Genomic DNA, 24,919 nt, shown 5'->3' on the forward strand with positions numbered 1-24,919 from the left:
GCTGCAGATAAGGATCTAGCCCACTATATGTATACTCTGTTGGAGGTAATATTATTTTTATTTGTACTTTTAAAGAAAGAATAGTGTCCCTTATGTTCTAACCAGCAGAGCAGCAATATGCTCAGAAATACATAATACCTGATCTCACACTCATTTAACCCAATCGCAAAAAACTTGTGCTGACCTAAACAGAAGCAGGACAGTTCCAAAATTATCCATAACAAAAATAATTAGTAATATTGCTTAATTATAATATATTCTTCAGTGTGCAAGTAGTAATATTGCTTAATTACAATATATTCTTCAGTGTGCAAGTTCTCAAAAGGAGACCAAAGCCCTGAGGTAAGTGGGAAAGCGGGATACCGGGAGGAAGCACAGGCAGAAATGTCTGTGAGGGGAGGGCTCCTGCCTCATACTGGGAGTGAGGGGCGATCAACAGGTTATCTCAAGTGCTTATATAAAAATGCACAAAGCCTTGGAAACAAGCAGGGAGAACTGGAGGTCCTGGTGATGTCAAGGAACTATGACGTGATCGGAATAACAGAGACTTGGTGGGATAACTCACATGACTGGAGTACTGTCATGGATGGTTATAAACTGTTCAGGAAGGACAGGCAGGGCAGAAAAGGTGGGGGAGTAGCCCTGTATGTAAGGGAGCAGTATGACTGCTCAGAGCTCCGGTACGAAACTGCAGAAAAACCTGAGTGTCTCTGGATTAAGTTTAGAAGTGTGTGCAACAAGAGTGATGTAGTGGTGGGAGTCTGCTATAGACCACCGGACCAGGGGGATGAGGTAGATGAGGCTTTCTTCCGGCAGCTCACGGAAGCTACTGGATCGCATGCCCTGATTCTCATGGGTGACTTTAATTTTCCTGATATCTGCTGGGAGAGCAATACAGCAGCGCATAGACAATCCAGGAAGTTTTTGGAAAGCGTAGGGGACAATTTCCTGGCGCAAGTGCTAGAGGAGCCAACTAGGGGGGGCGCTTTTCTTGACCTGCTGCTCACAAACCGGGTAGAATTAGTGGGGGAAGCAAAAGTGGATGGGAATCTGGGAGGCAGTGACCATGAGTTGGTTGAGTTCAGGATCCTGACGCAGGGAAGAAAGGTAAGCAGCAGGATACGGACCCTGGACTTCAGGAAAGCAGACTTCGATTCCCTCAGGGAACAGATGGCCAGGATCCCCTGGGGGACTAACTTGAAGGGGAAAGGAGTCCAGGAGAGCTGGCTGTATTTCAAGGAATCCCTGTTGAGGTTACAGGGACAAACCATCCCGATGAGTCGAAAGAATAGTAAATATGGCAGGCGACCAGCTTGGCTTAATGGTGAAATCCTAGCGGATCTTAAGCATAAAAAAGAAGCTTACAAGAAGTGGAAGGTTGGACATATGACCAGGGAAGAGAGTAAAAATATTGCTCGGGCATGTAGGAATGTTATCAGGAGGGCCAAATCGCACCTGGAGCTGCAGCTAGCCAGAGATGTCAAGAGTAACAAGAAGGGTTTCTTCAGGTATGTTGGCAACAAGAAGAAAGCCAAGGAAAGTGTGGGCCCCTTACTGAATGAGGGAGGCAACCTAGTGACAGAGGATGTGGAAAAAGCTAATGTACTCAATGCTTTTTTTGCCTCTGTTTTCACTAACAAGGTCAGCTCCCAGACTGCTGCGCTGGGCATCACAAAATGGGGAAGAGATGGCCAGCCCTCTGTGGAGATAGAGGTGGTTAGGGACTATTTAGAAAAGCTGGATGTGCACAAGTCCATGGGGCCGGACGAGTTGCATCCGAGAGTGCTGAAGGAATTGGCGGCTGTGATTGCAGAGCCATTGGCCATTATCTTTGAAAACTCGTGGCGAACCGGGGAAGTCCCGGATGACTGGAAAAAGGCTAATGTAGTGCCAATCTTTAAAAAAGGGAAGAAGGAGGATCCTGGGAACTACAGGCCAGTCAGCCTCACTTCAGTCCCTGGAAAAATCATGGAGCAGGTCCTCAGAGAATCAATCCTGAAGCACTTGCATGAGAGGAAAGTGATCAGGAACAGCCAGCATGGATTCACCAAGGGAAGGTCATGCCTGACTAATCTAATTGCCTTTTATGATGAGATTACTGGTTCTGTGGATGAAGGGAAAGCAGTGGATGTATTGTTTCTTGACTTTAGCAAAGCTTTTGACACGGTCTCCCACAGTATTCTTGTCAGCAAGTTAAGGAAGTATGGGCTGGATGAATGCACTACAAGGTGGGTAGAAAGCTGGCTAGATTGTCGGGCTCAACGGGTAGTGATCAATGGCTCCATATCTAGTTGGCAGCCGGTATCAAGTGGAGTACCCCAAGGGTCGGTCCTGGGGCAGGTTTTGTTCAATATCTTCATAAATGATCTGGAGGATGGTGTGGATTGCACTCTCAGCAAATTTGCGGATGATACTAAACTGGGAGGAGTGGTAGATACGCTGGAGGGGAGGGATAGGATACAGAAAGACCTAGACAAATTGGAGGATTGGGCCAAAAGAAATCTGATGAGGTTCAATAAGGATAAGTGCAGGGTCCTGCACTTAGGACGGAAGAACCCAATGCACAGCTACAGACTAGGGACCGAATGGCTAGGCAGCAGTTCTGCGGAAAAAGGACCTAGGGGTGACAGTGGACGAGAAGCTGGATATGAGTCAGCAGTGTGCCCTTGTTGCCAAGAAGGCCAATGGCATTTTGGGATGTATAAGTAGGGGCATAGCGAGCAGATCAAGGGATGTGATCGTTCCCCTCTATTCGACATTGGTGAGGCCTCATCTGGAGTACTGTGTCCAGTTTCGGGCCCCACACTTCAAGAAGGATGTGGATAAATTGGAGAGAGTCCAGCGAAGGGCAACAAAAATGATTAGGGGACTGGAACACATGAGTTATGAGGAGAGGCTGAGGGAGCTGGGATTGTTTAGCCTGCAGAAGAGAAGAATGAGGGGGGGTTTGATAGCTGCTTTCAACTACCTGAAAGGGGGTTCCAAAGAGGATGGCTCTAGACTGTTCTCAATGGTAGCAGATGACAGAACGAGGAGTAATGGTCTCAAGTTGCAGTGGGGAAGGTTTAGATTGGATATTAGGAAAAACTTTTTCACTAAGAGGGTGGTGAAACACTGGAATGCGTTACCTAGGGAGGTGGTAGAATCTCCTTCCTTAGAGGTTTTTAAGGTCAGGCTTGACAAAGCCCTGGCTGGGATGATTTAACTGGGAATTGGTCCTGCTTTGAGCAGGGGGTTGGACTAGATGACCTTCAGGGGTCCCTTCCAACCCTGATATTCTATGATTCTATGATTCAAAGAGATTTAACTGTGTGGAAAGTCTGGTGGGGATTTTGTGTGCGTGCACATGTGCATTTTTAAAAGAACACCTCATCTATATTGATAATAGCCATATAACTTACAGAGCCAGGAGAGGAATAGTGTCGAATACAAACCCTTGACCACCTCACCTGCACTCTGCCCACTAATGCATCTCCCCAGGACTTACAGTAGCATTCCAGACACTTGAACATAAGCAATAAGACTAATAAAAAAAACTGCTAGAAAAAGGTTCTTTTCCCCCACCAAACGAAATGTAGACTTCTCTCATTCTTTCTCACAAGATTATACTGTTCTGATGAATATGTGTGTGTGTTGTATGTGTATACACACATACACACACATGCACATATGTCAAGGTTCTTTCCCCACGCTGAACTCTAAGGTACAGATGTGGGGACCTGCATGAAAGACCCCCTAATCTTATTCTTACCAGCTTAGGTTAAAAACTTCCCCAAGGTACAAACTTTGCCTTGGCCTTGAACAGTATGCTGCCACCACCAAGCGTTTTTAAACAAAGAACAGGGAAAGAAACCATTTGGAGACATCTTCCCCCAAAATATCCCCCCCCCCCAAGCCGTACATCCCCTTTCCTGGGGAAGACTTGATAATAATCCTCACCAATTGGTACAGGTGAACACAGACCCAAACCCTTGGAGCTTAAGAACAATGAAAAATCAATCAGGTTCTTAAAAGATGAATTTTAATGAAAGAAAAGGTAAAAGAATCGCCTCTGTAAAATCAAGATGATAAATACTTTACAGAGTAATCAGATTCAAAACACAGAGAATCCCTCTAGGCAAAACCGTAAGTTACAAAAAGACACAAAAACAGGAATATACATTCCCTCCAGCACAGCTTATTTTACAAGTCATTAAACAAAAGAAAATCTAATGCATTTTCTAGCTAGATTACTTACTAAGTTTCCAGGAGTTGTAAGGCTTGCATTCCTGATCTGTTCCTGGCAAAAGCATCACACAGACAGACAAAACCCTTTGCCCCCCGCTCCAGATTTGAAAGCATCTTGTCCTCTCATTGGTTATTTTGGGTCAGGTGCCAGTGAGGTTACCTTAGCTTCTTAACCCTTTACAGGTGAAAGGGTTTTGCCTCTGACCAGGAGGGATTTTATAGCACTGTATACTGAAAGGTGCTTACCCTTCCCTTTATATTTATGACAGCATACAGCCCACAAGTGTCCATTTTACCATCTTTACATAGCTTTTCCCAGGTTTTCACAGCTCAGAAGCCAAATGACTTATTTTCAGAATCTAGCCATTTTTTCTTTAAGGAGCATATTCATTTGTAATTATTAGGGGCAGACAACCAATAAGAGTCAAAAGGAAATCCATACAGTTTTTTTACAGGTGACCAGAGCGACAAGCTCATATTGGTTGTGAAAGACTGACACACGCTCACGTTGCTTGTTGTGTTACTCCGTGGATAACATTTACAGAGATAACCCTATGAGTGTCAGATCCTGGGTCTACAAACTCAGGCTTGTGGGGCTCAGACTACAGTGCTAAAAACAGCTGTGTAGAAATTGCAGTTCAAGCTGGAGACTGAAGTCCACCTCCCTCCCTAGTCTTCAGAGCCCGAGCTTCAACCCAAGCCCAAATGTCTACACAGCTATTTGTAGCGTCATAACATGAGTCCCACAAGTCCAAATCTGTAGACATGAGCTTTGAGACTCACGGCAGTGGGTTGCTACTTGCTCTGTAGATATACCCTGTGTGACTAAATCAAGTTATTCTTTTGCTGAACTGTAGAATTAGCTGTTTAGATCACTATTTAAACAACAGAAAAATTGTCACATAATATAACATTCAGAAACATTCTTGGGCCTGATTCTCCCTAGGAGGACACAAATAACTTCCACTGAATGAAACCATTGGTAGTTATTCGTATCCTGAAGGTGAGATTCAGAACTCTGGAGATCTACTTACTCTTCTGCTTTCTCTGCATATGAAAGCAGAATGCACATTGAGGTCACCAAGGGCCAGAAAGAGCAAATCTTCAAGCAACAGCAATTCAAATAGATACCAGATCCGCTGGAAAAAACAACTTGACCAGCATGCAGTTTCCAGGGATCATTGCTTTTTCTACAGCATTTTAACGTTATGATCATTTTTAAAAGGAAAGGGGGGGAAATAAGGTACCTACTTCTCAGGATTTTCCACTTCTTCAGTAACAAAATTGAGGTAAAACCTAGAAAATGAGAGAAAAATTTTACAAAACTTTAGTGCATTTTCATCCTAGATTAATTTTCCAACAGTCATGTAGATGTTCTTAATTCATTAAACAGACCTGCCCATTATCACATTTTCTTTAGAGACCTACCTTTGCAATTATACCGAGGAAGTAAATCACACCTATTTATCCTTCTGCCTTCCTTCCATTTTGGAGGAAAAGTTGGCTTGCTAGTTATCAAGGAGAATACGACACCAGACAAAATCCTACACAATGCCAATGTGGACTGACATTGCACTTAGGGTTTTTTCCCAAGCTCACATACTGAAAAAAGTGTGGCCAAAAATCCCCCTTAAGCCACATAAATCTCAGTCTTAGGCCCTAGCCTTAAGCTTGCATTTGAGAGAATGTCTTATAAATGTTATATCAGTGACCTTGACCAGGCCTTTGGAGCAACCAGAATAGAAGCAATTTCAAAAGAATCCATCTCAGACTTTAACTACAACTTTCCAGTATTGGCTAATGTCATGTATATAGCCAGTAACCAAGGTCATTAATCCTGCGAGCTATGACACTGACCACTGCATGATCAATGAGGCCTTTGCACTCCAGTGTAAGAGCTAGACAAAGCTGTGTATCTGCATACATAAGGCTATGCAGAGGCCATAGTCCTACACACTGAGCACTAGTAAGTCTCAAACTTCTTGAGTAATTGTTCCCTAACTTGCAAATGCACAGAGTAAAAAAAGGGAGGGGGGAGTAACGTAAGGATGTTGGTTTATACCTAGTAAAGCAGTTAGCTACGTGATCATCTCTTAACTCTCATTCCAGCTGCTAGACAAAAATAATTTGGTGGCCATGCAGCAGCTCTCTCAGTAATGCAAGATCGTGTTTCCCTACATTCTTTGTTCTGCTTCTCACCCACCACTGATATACACAATACTCTGCTCCTGCACTATGCAGGATAAAATTCCAGACATAGCCAATAAAACATCCCTGCTCTTCATTTTACTACTGCCTCTTAGGGCGCATATTAAATTCAGCCAGTAACCTGGGTCACAACCATAGGCGCCAACTTTTCCTGGTGCCGGTGGGTACTCGTGCCTTCCCGCCCCCAGCCCCAACTCCACTCCTGCCCCACCCCCATTCCAACCCCTTCCCCAGAGTCCCCGCCCCAACTTCACCCCTCCCTGCCCCATTGGACTCCTTCCCCAAATCCCCGTCCTGCCCCTGCCTCTCCCCCACCTTCTCCCCGCTCCTCCTCCCCTCCCTCCCACAGCTTGTTACATCCTGAAACAGCTGCAAGCACTGGGAGGAGAAGCGGGGAAGTCGTGCTCATGGGGGGAGGTGGAGGTGAGCTTGGGTGGGGCAGGGAGCTGCTGGTGGGTGCAGAGCACACACCAATTTTTCCCCATGGTGCTCCAGCCATGGAGCACCTACGGAGTCAGCACCTATGGTCACAACACCAAATTTTGCCCTGCTTCTTCACAGTTATTTTATTGGATTAAATTAGCCACATGTGACTAACCCAGCAAGGCTAGTGTGTGACATACCTCTTAGTGCTCTGGTCTGTTCTGCTCTAAAGCTATCAGTTTGAGCTAGTGACAAAGAGAGAGAGGTAGCTTGGAAGAAGCACTGGCAAAAGTTAGATCTGATTCTGTTTACTAATTTTGTAAAGGGCAAATAAGGACCTAGGATTAAAAGTCGGTAGCTGGGAAAGGCAAGGCAAAAAGTGATTACTTTTATTTTAAATGTACGTTTTGAGGAGCTCAGTGTTTTGGTTGGGAAAGGGAGGTACCTAGGTCTAAGAGGTATAAAGATAATATTTTTAAAACCTATTTTACAGCCTCAAGGGTGAGTAATGTCCAAACAAGGGGTTTTCAAAAGTAGCAATAAAACAAAAATTATCATTAAGGGGAGTATTTTAAGCCAGAGTCCATTTCACAGGTAAATGAGAGAAAGAAATAAAGGGGGGGGAAGGGAAGAGAGATTTCATATAATCAGGAAGATTTCTTTCAGCTTTCAAAATGCCAGCTCTATTTTCTGAACCTCTTGATTCTCTAGGGTGCCCCCCACACAATTGAATGTGTTTTGTTCAGTAATTCACTGGGCATGTTTGTAATGCCCTTCTACAAAAGGGGAGTTACAGGCTGGCAGAGAATTCAAATATCTGACTCTACCCATTGCCACCCCTCCCACCTCCAAAAAAAACCAAACCCTTCTCATTCAAGCCTCATCCTCTGTATAAGGCAAAGTGTTTTGGTGCCTGTGAGCAGTGTGTAAATGGGGAAAAAAGGCTTCCAAACAGTTCTCAAAATAAACCCTGTCTGTGCATCGCAGTACTTTTTAAACTCCAGCTGCACAGTATATAGATATTGCACACTGTGGAACACCTATAGAGCATAAATAAATTATAAGGAAGAAGCTAAAAACACCAACCTGTTTCCAGCCTACAATAGTGTCATTAGTGACACGGAGAGAGAGAGAACTTGGAGGAAAGTTCTGAGTAAGATACTTTGAGCCAGATTCTGATACCATAGTTCACACCGACTAGTACTTTACTCCCACTAAAATGACGTAAGGTGCTAGTCCACAAGTGCAAAATGGTCTTATATCACTACTTTGTGACCTAGCTAAAGTTATTAATATACCCTTCTAAGCACTCAGTTTTTACTTGTCTTTTGGGCTACATTTTCTTAAAATTAGAGACCGAGGTCCAGAGGAAACACAATTCCTCTTGCAAATTGTTTAACTGCCCATATAAAACAGTATTTGTGCATGCAATTACCCATATATTTAACAAAGGGAATGTTTTTTCCTGCTTTGCTTTTAATTAAAATGGATTATGAGAATTAAAGTATAGTCCTCCTTGTTCACTTCAGCTCCATCCTGAGGCCAAAAATGTAAATCAATAATTATTTTGAGCCAGATTCGTCCATGCTTACTCACCTTACTCTGCAAAAATACTCTCTTTCCTTGATGGGGCTACCCACAGAGTAACTACTGAACATAAGTAAAACCAACAGAATCTGTCTCTTAATACATCACGTAATTCAAACTAAGATATACATGAGGTGGTTGAATTCAGGATCCCAACAAAAGGAAGAAAGGAGAGCAGCAGAGAGTCCAGGACCCTGGACTTCAGAAAAGCAGACTTTGACTCCGTCAGGGAACTGATGGGCATGATCCCCTGAGAGGCTAATGTGAGGAGGAAAGGAGTCCAGGAGAGCTGGCTGTATTTTAAAGAAGCCTTATTGAGAGCACAGGTACAAACCATCCTAATGTGCAGAAAGAATAGCTAATATGGCAGGCGACCAATTTGGCTTAACAGAGGAATCTTCAGTGAGCTTAAACACAAAAAGGAAACTTACGAGAAGTGGAAACTTGGACAGATGACTAGGGAGGAGTATAAAAATGTTGCTCAAGCATGCAGGGGTGTAATCAGGAAGGACAAAGCACAATTGGAGTTGCAGCTAGCAAGGGATGTGAAGGGTAACAAGAAAGGTTTCCACGGGTATGTTACCAACAAGAAGAAAATCAAGGAAAGTGTGGGACCCTTACTAAATGGGGGAGGCAACCTACTGAAAGATGATGCAGAAAAAGCTGAAGTACTCAATGCTTTTATTTGCCTCAGTCTTCACAGACAAGGTCAGCTCCCAGATTGCTGCACTGGGCAGCACAGTGTGGGGAGGAGCTGAGCAGCCTCAGTGGTGAAAGAACAGGTTAAGGACTATTTAGAAAAGCTGGACATGCACAAGTCCATGGGACCAGATGCAATGCATCCTAGAGTGCTGAGGGAGTTGACTGATGTGATTGCAGAGCCATTGGCCTTTATCTTTGAAATGGCGATCAAGGGAGGTCCCAGACAATTGTAAAAAGGCAAATATAGTGGCCATCTTTAAAAAAGGGAAGAAGGAGAATCCAGGGAACTACAAACTGTTAAGCCTCACCTCAGTCCCCGGAAAAATCATGGAGCAGGTCCTCAAGGAATCCATTTTGAAGCACTTGGAGGAGAGGAAGGTGATCAGGAACAGTCAACATGGATTCACCAAGGACAAGTCATGCCTGACCAACCTGACTGCCTTCTATGATGAGTTAACTAGCTCTGTGGGATGGGGAAAGTGGTGGATGTGACTTTAGTAAAGCTTTTGATACGGTCTCCCACAGTATTCTTGCCAGCAAGATAAAGATGTATGGATTGGATGAATGGATTATAAGGTGGATAGAAAGCTGGCTAGATTGTCGGGGTCAACAGGTAGTGATCAATGGCTCCAGGTCTAGTTCGCAGCCAGTATCCAGTGGAGTGCCCCAGGAGTCGGTCCTGGGACCGGTTTTGTTCAACATCTTCATTAATGATCTGGATGTTGGGATGGATTGCACGCTCAGCAAGTTTGCGGATGACACTAAGCTGGAGGGAAGAGGTAGATACACTGGAGGGTAGGAATAGGGTCCAGAGTGACCTAGACAAATTGAAGGATTGGGCCAAAAATAATCTGATGAGGTTCAACAAGGACAAGTGCAGAGTCCTGCACTTAGCATGGAAGAATCCCATGCACTGCTACAAGCTGGGGACTGACTGGGTAAGCGGCAGTTCTGCAGAAAAGGGCCTGGGGATTACAGTGGATGAGAAGTTGGATGAGTGGACAGTGTGCCCTTGTTGCCAAGAAGGCTAATGGCATATTGGGCTGCATTCGTAGGAGTATTGCCAGCAGACCAAGGGAAGTGATTATTCCCCTCTATTCGGCACTGGTGAGGCCACATCTAGAGTATCGCGTCCAGTATTGGGCCCCCCATTTCAGAAAGGTTGTGAACAAATTGGAGAGAGTCCAGCAGAGGACTATGAAAATTATTAGGGGCAGGGGCACGTTACTTATGAAGAATGGCTGAGGGAACTGGGCTAATTTAGTCTGCAGAAGAGAAGAGCGATGGGGATTTGATAGCAGCCTTCAACTACCTGAAGGGGGGTTCCAAAGAGGATGGAGCTAGGCTGTTCTCAGTGTTGGCTGATGACAGAACAAGAAGCAAAGGTTTCAAGTTGCCATGGGGGAGGTCTAGGTTGGATATTAGGGAAAACTATTTCACCAGAAGGGTGGTGAAGCACTGGAATGGGTTACCTAGGGAGGTGGTGGTATCTCCATATTTAGAGATTTTTAAGGCCTTGCTTGACAAAGCCCTGGCTGAGATGTTTTAATTGGGGTTGGTCTTGCTTTGAGCAGGGGGTTGGACTAGATGACCTCCTGAGGTCTCTTCCAACCCTAATCTTCTATGATTCCATGATACAGGACATGTCAGTCATTTTTTACACTTAGATACATGGCTTTGTTACAGCATACAATCTAGAATACAAGTGGACATCTTTGGACTACTTACCAGCCTGAATAGGCATACATTCCTGAATAAAAAGCAAGAGGTAATCCCATAACACTGGCATCATTCCCTGCAAATGCATCTTTAAAGTGCTGTGTTTCTCCTGCAATAGAAATGATACTTAAATATAACCTCTGAAATATTCACTAGACAATAAAAAAAATTACCCATGACTACTGCATTGTGACCATCTACTCTCCCTTTCCCTCTTCAAAAAAAAAAAATCACATCATGGAGAAGTTACTCACCCAGATAGTTCAACTGACTTCAGATTCTGCTGTTGACATCAATGGGACTATCTGGAAGGAGGCACGCCTTGGGGCCCTATTTTACCCCGGGGTGTCTGCTACTTCCCACCACCCAACACAGATGTAATGAGGTTAAGTGGTGTCCGTATAAAATAAGTAAGAACTACTAATTATTCTTTAAGAAAGGCTTTGAATGATTTTTGACTATAACAACAGCATAAGCAAAACAAGAAAAGGAAAACCAAAGACCAGCACTGAATAAGGATTAATACAAAAGGCAGATTATATTGAAGACAAGCGCAAGTACATGTAATATTGTGGACAATTTGCGAGTTCCTGAACAGTAACTTTCCATATGCTGGTCCTGGCAGGTTATAATAAAAGCCCTGAAGAGAAGCATAAGTAAAGCTCTTATTCACCATGTCAGGGTTCCTTCCCCACTCTGAACGCTGGGGTACAGATATGGGGACCTGCATGAAAACCTCCTAAGCTTACTTTTACCAGCTTAGGTTAAAACTTCCCTAAGGTACAAACTATTTTACCTTTTGCCCTTGGACTTATTGCTGCCACCACCCAGCATCTAAGGGATATAATTGGGAAAGAGCCTGTTTGGAAATGTCTTTCCCCCCAAAATCCTCCCAAATCTTATACCCCCCTTCCTGGGGAAGGTTTGATAAAAATCCTCACCAATTTGCATAGGTGAACACAGACCCAAACCCTTGGATCTTAAGAACTATGAAAAAGCATTCAGATTCTTAAAAGAAGAATTTTAATAGAAGAAAAAGTAAAAAGAATCACCTCTGTAAAATCAGGATGGTAAATACCTTACAGGGTAATCAGATTCAAAACAGAGAATCCCTCTAGGCAAAACCTTAAGTTACAAAAAGACACAAAAACAGGAATCTACATTCCATTCAGCACAGCTTCTTTTCTCAGCCATTTAAAGTAATCAGAATCTAACGCATATCTAGCTAGATTACTTACTAATCTAAGACTCCATTCCTGTTCTGTCCCCGGCAAAAGCATCACACAGACAGAGAGAGAGGCTTTGTTTTTCCCTCCCCCCAGCTTTTGAAAGCATCTTGTCTCCTCATTGGTCATTTTGGTCAGGTGCCAGTGAGGTTGTCCTAGCTTCTTAACCCTTTACAGGTGAAAGGGTTTTTCCTCTGGCCAGGAGGGATTTTAAAGGTGTTTACCCTTCCCTTTATATTTATGACACACCAGTTTTATATTCCTGGTGACAAAATATTTTAAAGGCAACAGAACTATACGTATAAGGAGCTAATGAACGACAGCACTACAGCATCTGCTTGGGTTACTTAAAAGACAAGCACAAATGCATCCAAAGCTATTATGCATTAGCCACCTACTATTGATTTTATACTACAGTATTGATACGACTGTGATCAATTTGGCTTGAGAGACCAGACTTCTATTACTCCGTAGACTTACCCTGCATTCGTCCAAAAATATGTTACCCTTCAGTCGGCCGTTTTCTGCACTGGCCGGGTACAGACAGTTGAGAAGTGCACGTCCCTTCGGTTCAGGGGGTGTGGGTCAGGTTTTCCTTATGACCGAAAATACACATACACACACAGTCCCGTGCCTTCATCCTTTTTATCTGGTCTAACGGCCGTGTTTTAGAACAGACCAACCAATTAGGGTGGGCCACATTGTTTATGTGGTTGCCCTAGTTGTATAGTTGATGTGTAATTAATTTTTATGTCCAATTGTTAGTTATTTGTATAATTTAGGCCTATTTATTTTCTGTAGCCAATTAGATTTTGAATGTGGGTAATTTGGGGTTGATAAGTACACAGGAGTCAGCATAAATTGCTATCTGGTTGCAGTTCCCCCCCTCCCTCCTCCCCCGAGCTGACACTTGCGGGAAAGAGAAGGTTCAAATTCTGGATTTGAAATGTCTGGCTCAGGCCAAATTCTGCCACTGGCTGCAGGAGGCTTTCAGAGGCTTCAATGGGAGGTCCACACAGTCATGTAACATCAGAATTTGATCTTCTGTGTTTATTCTATTTTCTTTCTTGGGCTTGATTCTGAGTGCACTCACAGTGCCTTAACTGCACTCACTTCAGTGGAGCTATTCCTGATTTACACTAACACAAATGAGAACAGAATTAGGCTCTTAATTTTTCCTAATTATTCTCTGTAATTATATGTTAAAATTTAAATCACAAAGAACACTGCCAGCATTTCACTTATAAACAGCATTTTTTGGAAAACTGAATTGATAGCTAAAATCTGTCCAGCATTTAAGCTATTAGCATCCAGTAGATTTCTACCACATAATATTCATAACCATGAGTCACATTATACTAAGCAAGAATTATACAGCTATCTATCCAAACACTTGCGGGTAAACATATTGAAAATAGTACCCAGGAGGTGACTACAGACATATCGTAATAGGCTGTGTGCTCATATTTTTCCACAGATTGTTCTAAAGATTTTCCCTACTCAATTTCCTGTACAGATTGTTTTGAATGTACTTCTGCTCATTTTAAAAAGATAATAGGGAAGGGGAGAAATTGACAAAACAAGTTCTTCCCTGTAGGCACATGTACATTCATATCTCAGGAATGCAGGGTTTTGCTACTCCCCACTTCACAAACATTCACATTTGGTAGATGCGGTGAAGAGTTTGCACACAGAAAGAAAGGTTTGCTTATAGATCAATCGATTCTATCGGGACAGGAATATTGTAACCGAATCTGCTGGGGGAGACTGGCACTGCAAATGTGTGCTGTAACTAATAGCAAGCTTTATGTGTGTATCTGTGCAATTCCCCTCAAGGAGAATTCATTCTTCTTCATTCACTCTCATTCTCTGCTATAATGTTACCAGGTTCAGTGTAGCTCTAGCCCATTGTTATGTGCTACATTTTCTAGGAAGTTGTAAGCCTACGCAGTATTCTGTTCAGTTTCCTAATTATCAAAGGGACAAATCCTGAACTCCTTACTCAGTTTTCACTCTGTCTTTATTCATTTCAAACTCCTCACTTGTCATGTTCCTGTCGCAGATATGGACTGGCTACAGCACTTGCTTATACACACTAGATGTGTTTATACTTTAATACTCTGTCAGGTATGGCTGAGGATAGCTTTAAATAACGTATTTTCTCACACAGCGCCACCTAGTGGCTGAATGGTATAATACAGTACATGGTATAATAATTTAATAATTAGCATTCCATTACATCACTGAAGCTGATGTGAGTTTTGCCTGAGTAATGACTGAAAAAAATTGACAGCAAGATTCTGCCAGCCTCACTCACAATGAGAAGTACCTTATTCTGTGGATAGCCTAACTAACAGCATAGGGAGGGAGAAGGTCGTGGGGCTGTGAGAGGATAGCGTGGACAGGAGTGATTCAGGGGGACACAGTTTAGCATAGCTGGTTTGATACACAAGACAAAAGCACCATGGGAAGCCAATGATGGGGGTGGGTCACATGGGGAAATCAATGGTTCTACTCAACATAAGTAAGGGTAATTGGATCTAGCCCTGAGCGAGGAGCTCAGGATTTGGTCCGCTACAAGGATATTAAGAGATGAGTATTTTTTAATGTGAAAGTGAGAGGAAGGAGGAGGAGCAGCTGTGAAGGAGAAAACAAAACACATGAGATCAGGAATCTGTCTAGTGATTAGACAGAGACCTAGAGTGGGAAACTTTTGTTTAAGAGACAGTCACTGGCTAAAGAGAATTTTAAAAAAGTGAGCCATCTATGGCCCTGAGAAAATCTGAATCCACTGCTCTGTGAGCGTGTGTGTTTGTGGTGGGGGGGAACAGTGTTGTTGAGCTCTTATAGAATGACTGTTTTACGAATGATCCACCAGTTGTGATGAATTGTTCAGATTACATTTGGGCAGGCAATGATTAGAGCACCTTTCCTAGCCCTTTCACTTGCTCGGGTGAGCACTGCTGTCCTGTAAAAGAGCTTCTCATTGACCTGGGGCATTGCTGAACATTTTTGCTGCCCAGGATTCAGGATCAAGTTCTTTATAGAATGACTACTGTGTTGATGACCCTCAACATGTTAAATCTGCTTTGGTGCACCAAGTGGAGGAAACCTCTAGGTCCAACCTCTAAAAAGGCACTGCATCATTGTATTGTGAAATACATAAGTCCTGATAAAGCACAAAAGAGGTCAATGACTATCCCCTGCATCTTATGTAGTTCCCAGTCATCGTGACCTTTTGTGTCACTGTTCTCCAACTTCAGCAGCCCAAAGAGTGTGATTGCCCATATGCAACAGACTTCTCACCTAAAAAACCTCACAAATCATTAAGAAAAAAAGTCTCCAACGATGGGTGAGTGGTGAAGTGTCAGGTGTAGCTGAACACTTGGAGTCACAATCACAAACTTTTACACAGGTGACCTGGGACTTTGGTTGCTCAGCCTTGAATCCTGGGGAGCAAGGATGTTCAGTAACATCTCTCTTGTTTTTCCTACAAAACAAGAGCTCTCTCTGTGGTCACATGGAACATACAGACCCTAATGGACAAAGATAGCCCATCAAGATTTGAAAGACGTACAGCATTACTTGCAAGAAAACCTGCTAGAAATAGCAACAACATAGCTGCCCTCAGCAAAACCAAACCTGAAGATGAAGGCTCCATAATGAACTAGAAGGTGGCTACAGCTTTTTTTGAAAAGGGAAACCAGCAGAAGATGACAATTGATGGTGCTGGTTTTGCCATTAAATATAGCCTCCTGAAATCACTGAGATACTTACCTGTGGGCAAAAAAACCCACCTAATTACTCTACAATTTTCTGTTGGAAATTCATGATATTGTGACTCTTATCAGTGCTTGTGCTCCAGCCATGAATAATTAAAAGAACAGTTCTATTCTGATTTGGATGACATAACCAAATTTATATCCAGTGAAGACAAACTCATACATCTGGTAGACCTTAATGCCAGAGTTGGAAAAGAGAAAAATTAACAAGTGTGGTCTCCTCAGCAAGTGTACTGAACATGAGTTTGTTATTATGGACACAATCTTCAGGCAAGCTGACAAATATGAAACTTTGTTGATGCATCCAAGATCCAAGCACCTGACTGACTATGTCATTACATGGCAGAGTCATCAGGGATATCAAGATCACCACAGCAATGTGAGGAGCAAACTGTTGGACTGACCACAGTATGATCAGAACCATTTTCAATTTACACATTATTGCCCCTCATTGAAACAATACGGAATAGATCAAACCACAACTGAATATAGCAAAGTTGAGACATCCATTTCATCAAGAAAAACTAAGGGAAAACTCAAAGGAAAAAATTGATAGCATTATATCATCAGCTCTCATTTTGCTCCATCAGCTTGTCGAAATAGTGTCAGAGAAGCTTCCATCAGAGACCAAATGAGGATTTAGGTTGGGTCAGTGCACCATAGACATGATTTTTGTTGTGAGATAGATTCAGGAAAAATGCATTCAACAAAACATGGAACTGTATGTTGTCTTCATAGATCTAAAAATAGTGCTTGACAGTGTGAACAGAAATGGCCTCTGGAAAGTTCTAGAAAAGTTTGGCTGCCCAATTCATTAACACCATATGTCAATTCCATGAAGACATGTCTGATCAAGAACTCTCAGATGGTGACCTCTCTAAATCATTCCCCATATCTAACAGGGTGAAACACAGCTGCATACTGGCACCAGTACTCTGTGGTCTCTTCTTTGTAGCCATTCTGAATTATGCAAATGATAGCTGTCAAAAAGGCATATACATAAGGTACATAACTGATGGAGAACTCTTCAATCTCTGAAAACTTGCTGCAAAGACAAAAGCCCTTGAGGAACTCATTTGTGAAGCTCTCTTTTGCAGATGTTTGTGCTCTACTTAGTCACAGTGAAAGTGACCTCCAGCTCATCCTTGAGAGGTTCTCAGAAGCAACTAAACAGTTTGGACACATCATCAGCCTGGAAAAAAATGAAGTCCTCTTCCAAACAGCCCCATCAACCACTAAGCCAAACATCAGCATCACTGGTACAAAACTAAAGAATGGCAGTAACTTTACATATCTTGGCAGTAGTATCTCAGACGATCATTCCCTGGGTCAAGAAATATCAAACAGAATACAAAGGCAAGCCAGTCTTTTGGAAGACTTTCCCATAGTGTACTCAACCAGCCTACCTTCAAACTGTTGCCAGAACTGATATACAATTCTGCAGTGATAGCACCCTTTTATATGGATGTGAAACATGGACAGTTTACTACAGACACATCAAGCAACTTGGAAGCTTTTACATGCATTGTCTTTGTTCTATTCTGTAGTTCTGCTGGCAAGACAAAGTGTCAAATATCAACATCCTTGAGAGAGACGAAACAAATAGCATCAAAGTAATGATTATGAAAGCTCAGCTAGGATGGGCGGGTCACATTATCAGAATGGGTGGTAACAGATTCCCCCAAAAGAGTTCTTTATGGTGAGCTGGAACTAGGAAAGTATAGGAAAGGCAGTCAACATAAATGCTTCAAAGATGACCTTAAGCAGAATATGAACTCATAGGTAGGTAAATATGGATGACTTCGAAGACACAGCCAACGACACACCTGAATGGAGAGTAACTATCAAAAAATATTGTAAACATTCTGAGAAAGACAGATGTGAAAAGCAGATTGAAAAAAGGGCCAAGCATCATGCCAAGTTTTTCAGCAGTATTCCTAGATCTGCTCAATACCTTGCTCCTCACAAATTAGACTATACAGCCACAAGAGAATACATGAGATGCCATGACAGATATGATGGACAGACATACTGTGGTTTTGACTCAGGTTTGAGGCTATGCAGAATATTGTAAAAGTATCCTCCTGAACTGATAGCATATGAAATTCTTGCCAGATAGGATCTACCAATGAGCTTATTAAAATCAACAGCTCTTCTGTCTCCCCTACTCTGAATGACTTTTATGAGCTTTGTTACTGTAACATGTAAACAATGACAATATGGAGAGGCTTGTGAACTCTTCAGATTTCCTTCACTGGGTTTGTATTAGCCCTGCTGTCTTGGTTTTATATTTATTCTTTCACTTGGTATCAGTAACGTGCATGTAGATGAGCATCAAATACAATCACATATGGGCAAGTCTGCTAGTTTAAATATCTGCAAAGGCCAACATCAGGAACAACATCTTTCTCCCATGCAGATTCAATGAATAATCACCACAATATTTTAAACAAGTATTTTAACATTTGGGAGCTACAGTGCACATTTTGATATGCTCATAACGTTGTGAAAATTATGAACCCTGAACATTCCTGTTGCTAATTCATAATATAGTAGTGAACAGGGCTAAGCGTTAATGCAGTTAAAAACAAATTATCTAGGCCAGACGATTCTTAATGTCCAATTTATTAAAACATTTAGAGGAACAAGACATGCCCATCTGCCATTAAAACTGATTCTGTCCTTTCTACAGAGAGTTTTCATTTCAAATAGAAGTTTGGATACTGAAAGGAGCAATTCTGTGCTTCTTAATTTAACATGCTGGATCTCGACTCAATACTCTCATTGGCATGCTGCTGTAAATACCAGTTCATCCCAGTGTAGTTCCACTTCCAATCAATTGCATGACAGTACAGAGCTCAAGTTAAACAAGCAGAGACTAATTAAGAGATTTTGCTGGTATAGGCACTATTTGGTGGCAGTGAGGGTGGGGGAAGGAAGAGAAAAATAATTTAAAAAGCATTTACTTTTCAGTTCATACCTTTAATTAGCTGCATAACTCCAGGGACTATAATTATCAAAATTGCTATGAGCTTGCAAAAGGTAAGGAAAATCTGGATGCGAGCACTCCAACTGACACTCATGCTATTCAGGACCATTATCACTGCTGCAAGAGAAGAAGAGGGGAGAGTTAAACAGAAGTGCTTATCTCACTGAAGGCATCGTAAACAAGAAACTGAACAACGCTGAACAATGGGTTCTTACACATGAAAGAAAACACAAACATCCTAATAACTTTTTCCCTCTGTTACCGCCTCACCTTTCCCCTCCCCATCCTACGCTAAATGCCTCTGCTGAACCCATCTTTCTGTCCCACTGCTCCAACCATCAATCTCTTCACTATCTGCCTAGCTCTTTCCACCTCAAATTATAGCTCATCACTTACTCAGTGTCAGAATTGTTAACTGTTGGTAATGGATGGGCTGATATAACACTGCTTTTTATTAAAAAATTAATTGCACATCCCATCGCTCTGGGCCTCAGTGTTAATGTTGGCTTGATTGTAGATTTGCATTTTTAAAACATTAATTAATAATAAAATGAAGGCTTCTCACTCTCACTTAGGCCCTGCATAAATTTGCCCCTTGCTTCATCTCTGCCTTTATTTCCACTTACTCTTCTTCTCACTATTTATCCTCTTTTAGGACCATATTACAACAGACACAAGGGGATTAGGATGCAAAGAACTTCCCAGCCATCTTTGGGAATTCTAGCACTGTTGGTGGTGCTAGGCGCACAGAGGCCTTGCAGTGCCAAGTTTGGGCCTGTGTCCAGCTCATATGCAAAGACAGAAGAAGGGGAAGGAAGGATCCTTTCATCCTCACCCCCAATTGTGTGCCCTACCCACCATAGAATATCAGGGTTGGAAGGGACCTCAGGAGGTCATCTAGTCCAACCCCCTGCTCAAAGCAGGACCAATCCCCAACTAAATCATCCCAGCCAGGGCTTTGTCAAGCCTGACCTTAAAAACTTCTAAGGAAGGAGATTCCACCACCTCCCTAGGTAATGCATTCCAGTGTTTCACCACCCTCCTAGTGAAAAAGTTTTTCCTAATATCCAATCTAAACCTCCCCCACTGCAACTTGAGACCATTATCCCTTGTTCTGTCATCAGCTACCACTGAGAACAGTCTAGATCCATCCTCTTTGGAACCCCCTTTCAGGTAGTTGAAAGCAGTATCAAATCCCCCCTCAATCTTCTCTTCCGCAGACTAAACAATCCCAGTTCCCTCAGCCTCTCCTCATAAGTCATGTGTTCCAGTCCCCTAATCATTTTTGTTGCCCTTCGCTGGACTCTTTCCAATTATTCCACATCCTTCTTGTGGTGTGGGGCCCAAAACTGGACACAGTACTCCAGATGAGGCTTCACCAATGTCGAATAGATGGGAACGATCACGTCCCTCAATCTGCTGGCAATGCCCCTACATATACATCCCAAAATGCCATTGGCCTTCTTGGCAACAAGGGCACACTGTTGACTCATATCCAGCTTCTCGTCCACTGTAACCCCTAGGTCCTTTTCTGCAGAACTGCTGCCAAGCCATTCGGTCCCTAGTCTGTAGCAGTGCATGGGATTCTTCCGTCCTAAGTGCAGGACTCTGCACTTGTCCTTGTTGAACCTCATCAGATTTCTTTTGGCCCAATCCTCTAATTTGTCTAGGGCCCTCTGTATCCTATCCCTACCCTCCAGTGTATCTACCTCTCCTCCCAGTTTAGTGTCATCTGCAGACTTGCTGAGGGTGATATCCACACCATCCTCCAGATCATTTATGAAGATATTGAACAAAACCGGCCCAAGGACTGACCCTTGGGGCACTCCACTTGATATTGGCTGCCAAATAAACATGGAGCCATCGATCACTACCCGTTGAGCCCGACAATCTAGCCAACTTTCTATCCACCTTATAGTCCATTCATCCAGCCCATACTTTAACTTTCTGTCAAGAATACTGTGGGAGACCGTGTCAAAAGCTTTGCTAAAATCAAGGAACAACACGTCATGGCAAGTACATTCTGGTTCTTAATGACTGACGCAGAAGATGAACAATGAAGCATCTAATTCTATCCCAGTTATTCTAGCTTATGTAATGATATGCCGGTAGGAAGAGAGGAGATAAAGCACTATTAGTAAATGAATAATTATAGAGCACAAATACCTATTGCTAGCCAAAAGAAGAATTCAGTTTTTAATCCCTTGCTGGAGAAAGGGGTTAATGAGACAGTGCAAGCCTATCAATTGATCCTCTCTCTGTTTCCATTTAGAGGGCCTAATGAATCAGCTTTACATCAGAATGCTTCCTTACTTCAAAGCCTTCTTAGGAGCCCTGGTTTATCTGGATTACCAAATATCTCACACACCGCTAGATTTATAAAATCACAACTCAGGAGTGGCCATCCAGAGCCTGAAACTTGGAGCTTAGCAAATATGAATGCAGGTGCTGCAGGTCTGGCCCTGTACAGACTCTCCAGATGCTAGAACTGCTGTTTCATCATGTGTCTTTACAAGTCAGCTCTAGGGCTTCAGGTGATGCTTAACCAGCAAAACGGAGCAGGGTTTTACTGTACTTCAGAACTGAGATAGTCTCTTCTGGGTTACCACAAAAACAAAAGTGTCTGACTTCTGCAAAATCTCCTTGTAGTCAGAATATTTTGTGTTTTGCTTTATAATTCTTGTGTGCATACATTGACCTGGCAACACATATAACGTGCTGGGAGACTGATTCACCTCGGTGACACTTGTCACTGATATAACTCAAAAAGAAAAGGAGTACTTGTGGCACCTTAGAGACTAACAAATCCGCAAGTACTCCTTTTCTTTTTTGCGGATACAGACTAACACGGCTGCTACTCTGAAACCTGATATAACTCAGTTGATTTAAGTGTTAAAAGTTCTTCCAGTTCTAAAGTGGAGTAACAGAGTTCTGAATCAGGCCGTAAATCCTTACATATGTTGGATTGACTTGTTTGTTGATCAAATACTCTTTTATATTGTAAATTTTCGCAGCTACCCTTAAGCATTTAATTGAAAATTCACCAAAATACATTTTAAACAGCTAATATACCTGCACTGTGTAAGTCACTAAGAAATCCAATGCCAGGAGCTATTCAGTGGTTTATTTCATATTTTCTAGAAATTTCAGCTTATATTTGTATTGTGGCTCTTGCACAAGACAAAGCACAGGCAGGGGGCACAATACAAATATAAGATGAAATGTTCAGCTCAGTATTGTAAACCTTACATTCAGCTCATGTAGAGTTCAAGTTCCATGCCAGGAACATTCAGTTACACAACTCAGCACAGAGTAAGTAACATTTTTATCAGATAGCAAACAGCTAGTAAGTACTAGAGCTGAGAGAATGATAATTTCAATTCACACATGTTATGTCTACACTGCAATAAAAGACCCGTGGTATGGCTGTGGCTGGCCCAGGTCAGCTGACTTGGGCTTGCAGGGCTCGGGCCACAGGGATACAAAGTTGCAGTGCAGACATTCACTGGCGGGGGTCTCAAGCAAGGAGGGGTTCCAAGCCTGGGTTCCAGCTAAAGGCTGAAAATCTACATTGCAACGTTATAGCCCTGTGACACCAGCCCCATGAGCTCAAGTCAGCTGACACAGGGTCTGAGGCTCAATACTGCAGATTTTTTATTGCAGTGTAGATGTACCTCCTGGTTTAGCTCATGCACAAGCCATAAATTCGTAGGTGGGTCGTGTTTTCTTGAACACAATCTCCTCTGTTTGTGGCCACATTTGAAACTCACAGATCTTTCTTGTGATCTCAGCCAAGGCAAAACCAGAAATGGGGTAGTTAGCTACTTTGTGGCTGCTTAGTTGTGGGTTTGCAGTTGAACAGGAAGAGAGAGAGAGAAAAATGCAATTAAAGACTGAACATGCATGATTCCAGTGTTGCAAGCAGATCTGTTCAGGCACAGAAGATACTTATGCTACTGCAGAGCCTGAGTGAAGTCAGTGGCAATCTGCACGAGCCTAACAGTACATCTATACTGCGGTGAGGAGGTGCGATTCTCAGCATGGACAGACAGACTCACACTAGCGTTGCTTGAGCTAGTACACTAAAAGTAGCAGTGCGGACATTGAGGCACTGGCTCGCGCTAGCCACCCAAGTCCACCTGACCCCTGGGTCTGAGCTCAGGTGACCAGTCCAAGCCGCTGCCCATGGCACAATGTCCACACTGCTATTTTTAGCATACTAGGTTTAGCAAAGCTAGCACAAGTCTGTCTACCTGTGGTTTTTGTACCTTGTTTTATAACAGCAGTGTTATTTTAGAGGAGAGAAGGGAGAAGATAGTGGAGAATAGAAGCCATGAAGGAATACCTGAGCAGGATGTGGAAGAGGATATAACAACTGTGCCAATTATCAAGATAGAAGCTGTAACAAGGGTGATTATGCAGCATCAGAGTGGTTTGCTTCCATGCATTGAGCCTGCTGTCCTTTGCCACCATGACAATGAATTGCGGCCTGGGGGTTCATAGGGCATAGACACCTTGAGAAACACCACCATAAACTGTTTGCAGAGGCTATGCTACGGGACCGAGGTAATGCTAGTGAATGGCAGAAGCAGGCAGTGCCAGCCCGGGTATAGCAGGCACCTGTGGCACAGTAGGTGACCATGGAGGGTGAAAAAAAATGGCATGAATATACAATCAAATGTGATGGTGACATTTGTCAGCTATCGCTTGCCTCAATCTGATCCTTCACACTGTCATCGCTATAAAAAGTACAATAAAATAATAAAAGCCAACAGGAGAGCAGCAGTAGAGTTAGATCCTGGTCTATTTTCCACAGAGAGTAGGGAACAAAAGGGAGCCAGCTACACCAGCTTGTCAGGCTTTTATGGCCTAAGTGCTTGTGAGAGGAAACAGCCCACATTAGCCTAAATACGTTGCTATTTGCACATCTGTGTGCACCAATTGAAAAGGAGGCACAGAAGGCCTAAATCTTGATCTGGAATACAAAAGCAGCCCAGCCAAGAAAAGTCTTTATTTAAGCTGCTTATCTGCCAAAGGAACTGATTTAGTCATAACCAAGGCTGCGTGTCTGTCACAGAGATCTCGGAAGTCACAGATTCTATGTCTTTCCGTGACCTCTGCAGTGGCCAGTCCAGCTGGCTCCAGGGCTGCCCAAGTAGATCAGGCAACCCCTGGGCCAGTCACACCGGCCACTGATGGGGCAGTTTGGATGTGGATGGGGGCTCAGGGCTGGGGGTTGGGGTGCAGAGCAGTGCTTACCTGAGGTGGGGGGAGCTCCCCAAAAGCAGCTGGCATGTCCCTCTAACTCCTAGGCGGAGGTGCCAGGGGCTCTGCGTGCTGTCCCTGCCTTGAGGCACCAGCCCTGCAGCTCCCAGCTCCCATTGGCTGCCATTCCCAGAACAATATTACTAGTGTTTAGGAAGGGGTCTATATCTGGGGTATTTGATGATGGGGCAGAACTCAAAGACAAGGGAAATTTGAGTCCTCTCTAGGGTGTCAAATACTGGGAGTAGCCCCAAAATACACATAAGCAAATTAAAAACACTTAAATCATACATGAGCAATTGATCTGTTCTCAGACTCATAGCTTTATATATCTGAAGCCTCTTTAACTGCTCATCTGATATGGAGACGAAGTGAAGTGATTGCATATACAGTGTAAACTGTGCCATTTCTACTCAGGTTACATAGTAATAATACAGTTCAATACACTTATGTAGTGTAATTTATCCCAAAGAATGCATTATATATATACATACACACACACACACACAGACCACTACACACTGTGTGTATATAGCATTTTTTCGCTCTCTGATTGTGCTAGAATTGAAACTGCATGTAATGTAGGCCTTTTGGCCCTGCAAAGTCTGCAGTCAAGGGACCTGTGATTTGGGGGAAATACAAACATGAAGGAGACTCTCAGCTTTCATTTAACAAGAAAAAGTGTGTTTCTAGCCCTCCTCCTTGCAAAGGTCAACATGAAAAACACAAATTGACATAAAATTATTGCTAAGTTTGAAAGGAAGAGACAGCTGGATTCCATTTCTGTAGCA

At 42.9% G+C, this 24,919-nt stretch overlaps 1 protein-coding gene across 1 annotated transcript in view; it reads right to left on the reverse strand.

Annotated features, from left to right (window-relative positions):
* The window catches only part of SLC7A11 (solute carrier family 7 member 11), a 74,250-nt gene that overhangs the window by 37,683 nt on the left and 11,648 nt on the right, over positions 1 to 24,919 (reverse strand). Inside the window, exons 4-6 of the mRNA XM_073341133.2 lie at positions 18,855 to 18,980; positions 10,876 to 10,975; positions 5,479 to 5,523 (exon numbers count right to left, since the gene is read on the reverse strand). Coding sequence (XP_073197234.1) covers positions 5,479 to 5,523; positions 10,876 to 10,975; positions 18,855 to 18,980 — 271 coding nt within the window. The remainder of the gene's footprint in view (positions 1 to 5,478; positions 5,524 to 10,875; positions 10,976 to 18,854; positions 18,981 to 24,919) is intronic.

Source organism: Lepidochelys kempii, chromosome 4 (assembly GCF_965140285.1).
Source record: "Lepidochelys kempii isolate rLepKem1 chromosome 4, rLepKem1.hap1, whole genome shotgun sequence".
Lineage (NCBI taxonomy): Eukaryota > Metazoa > Chordata > Testudines > Cheloniidae > Lepidochelys > Lepidochelys kempii.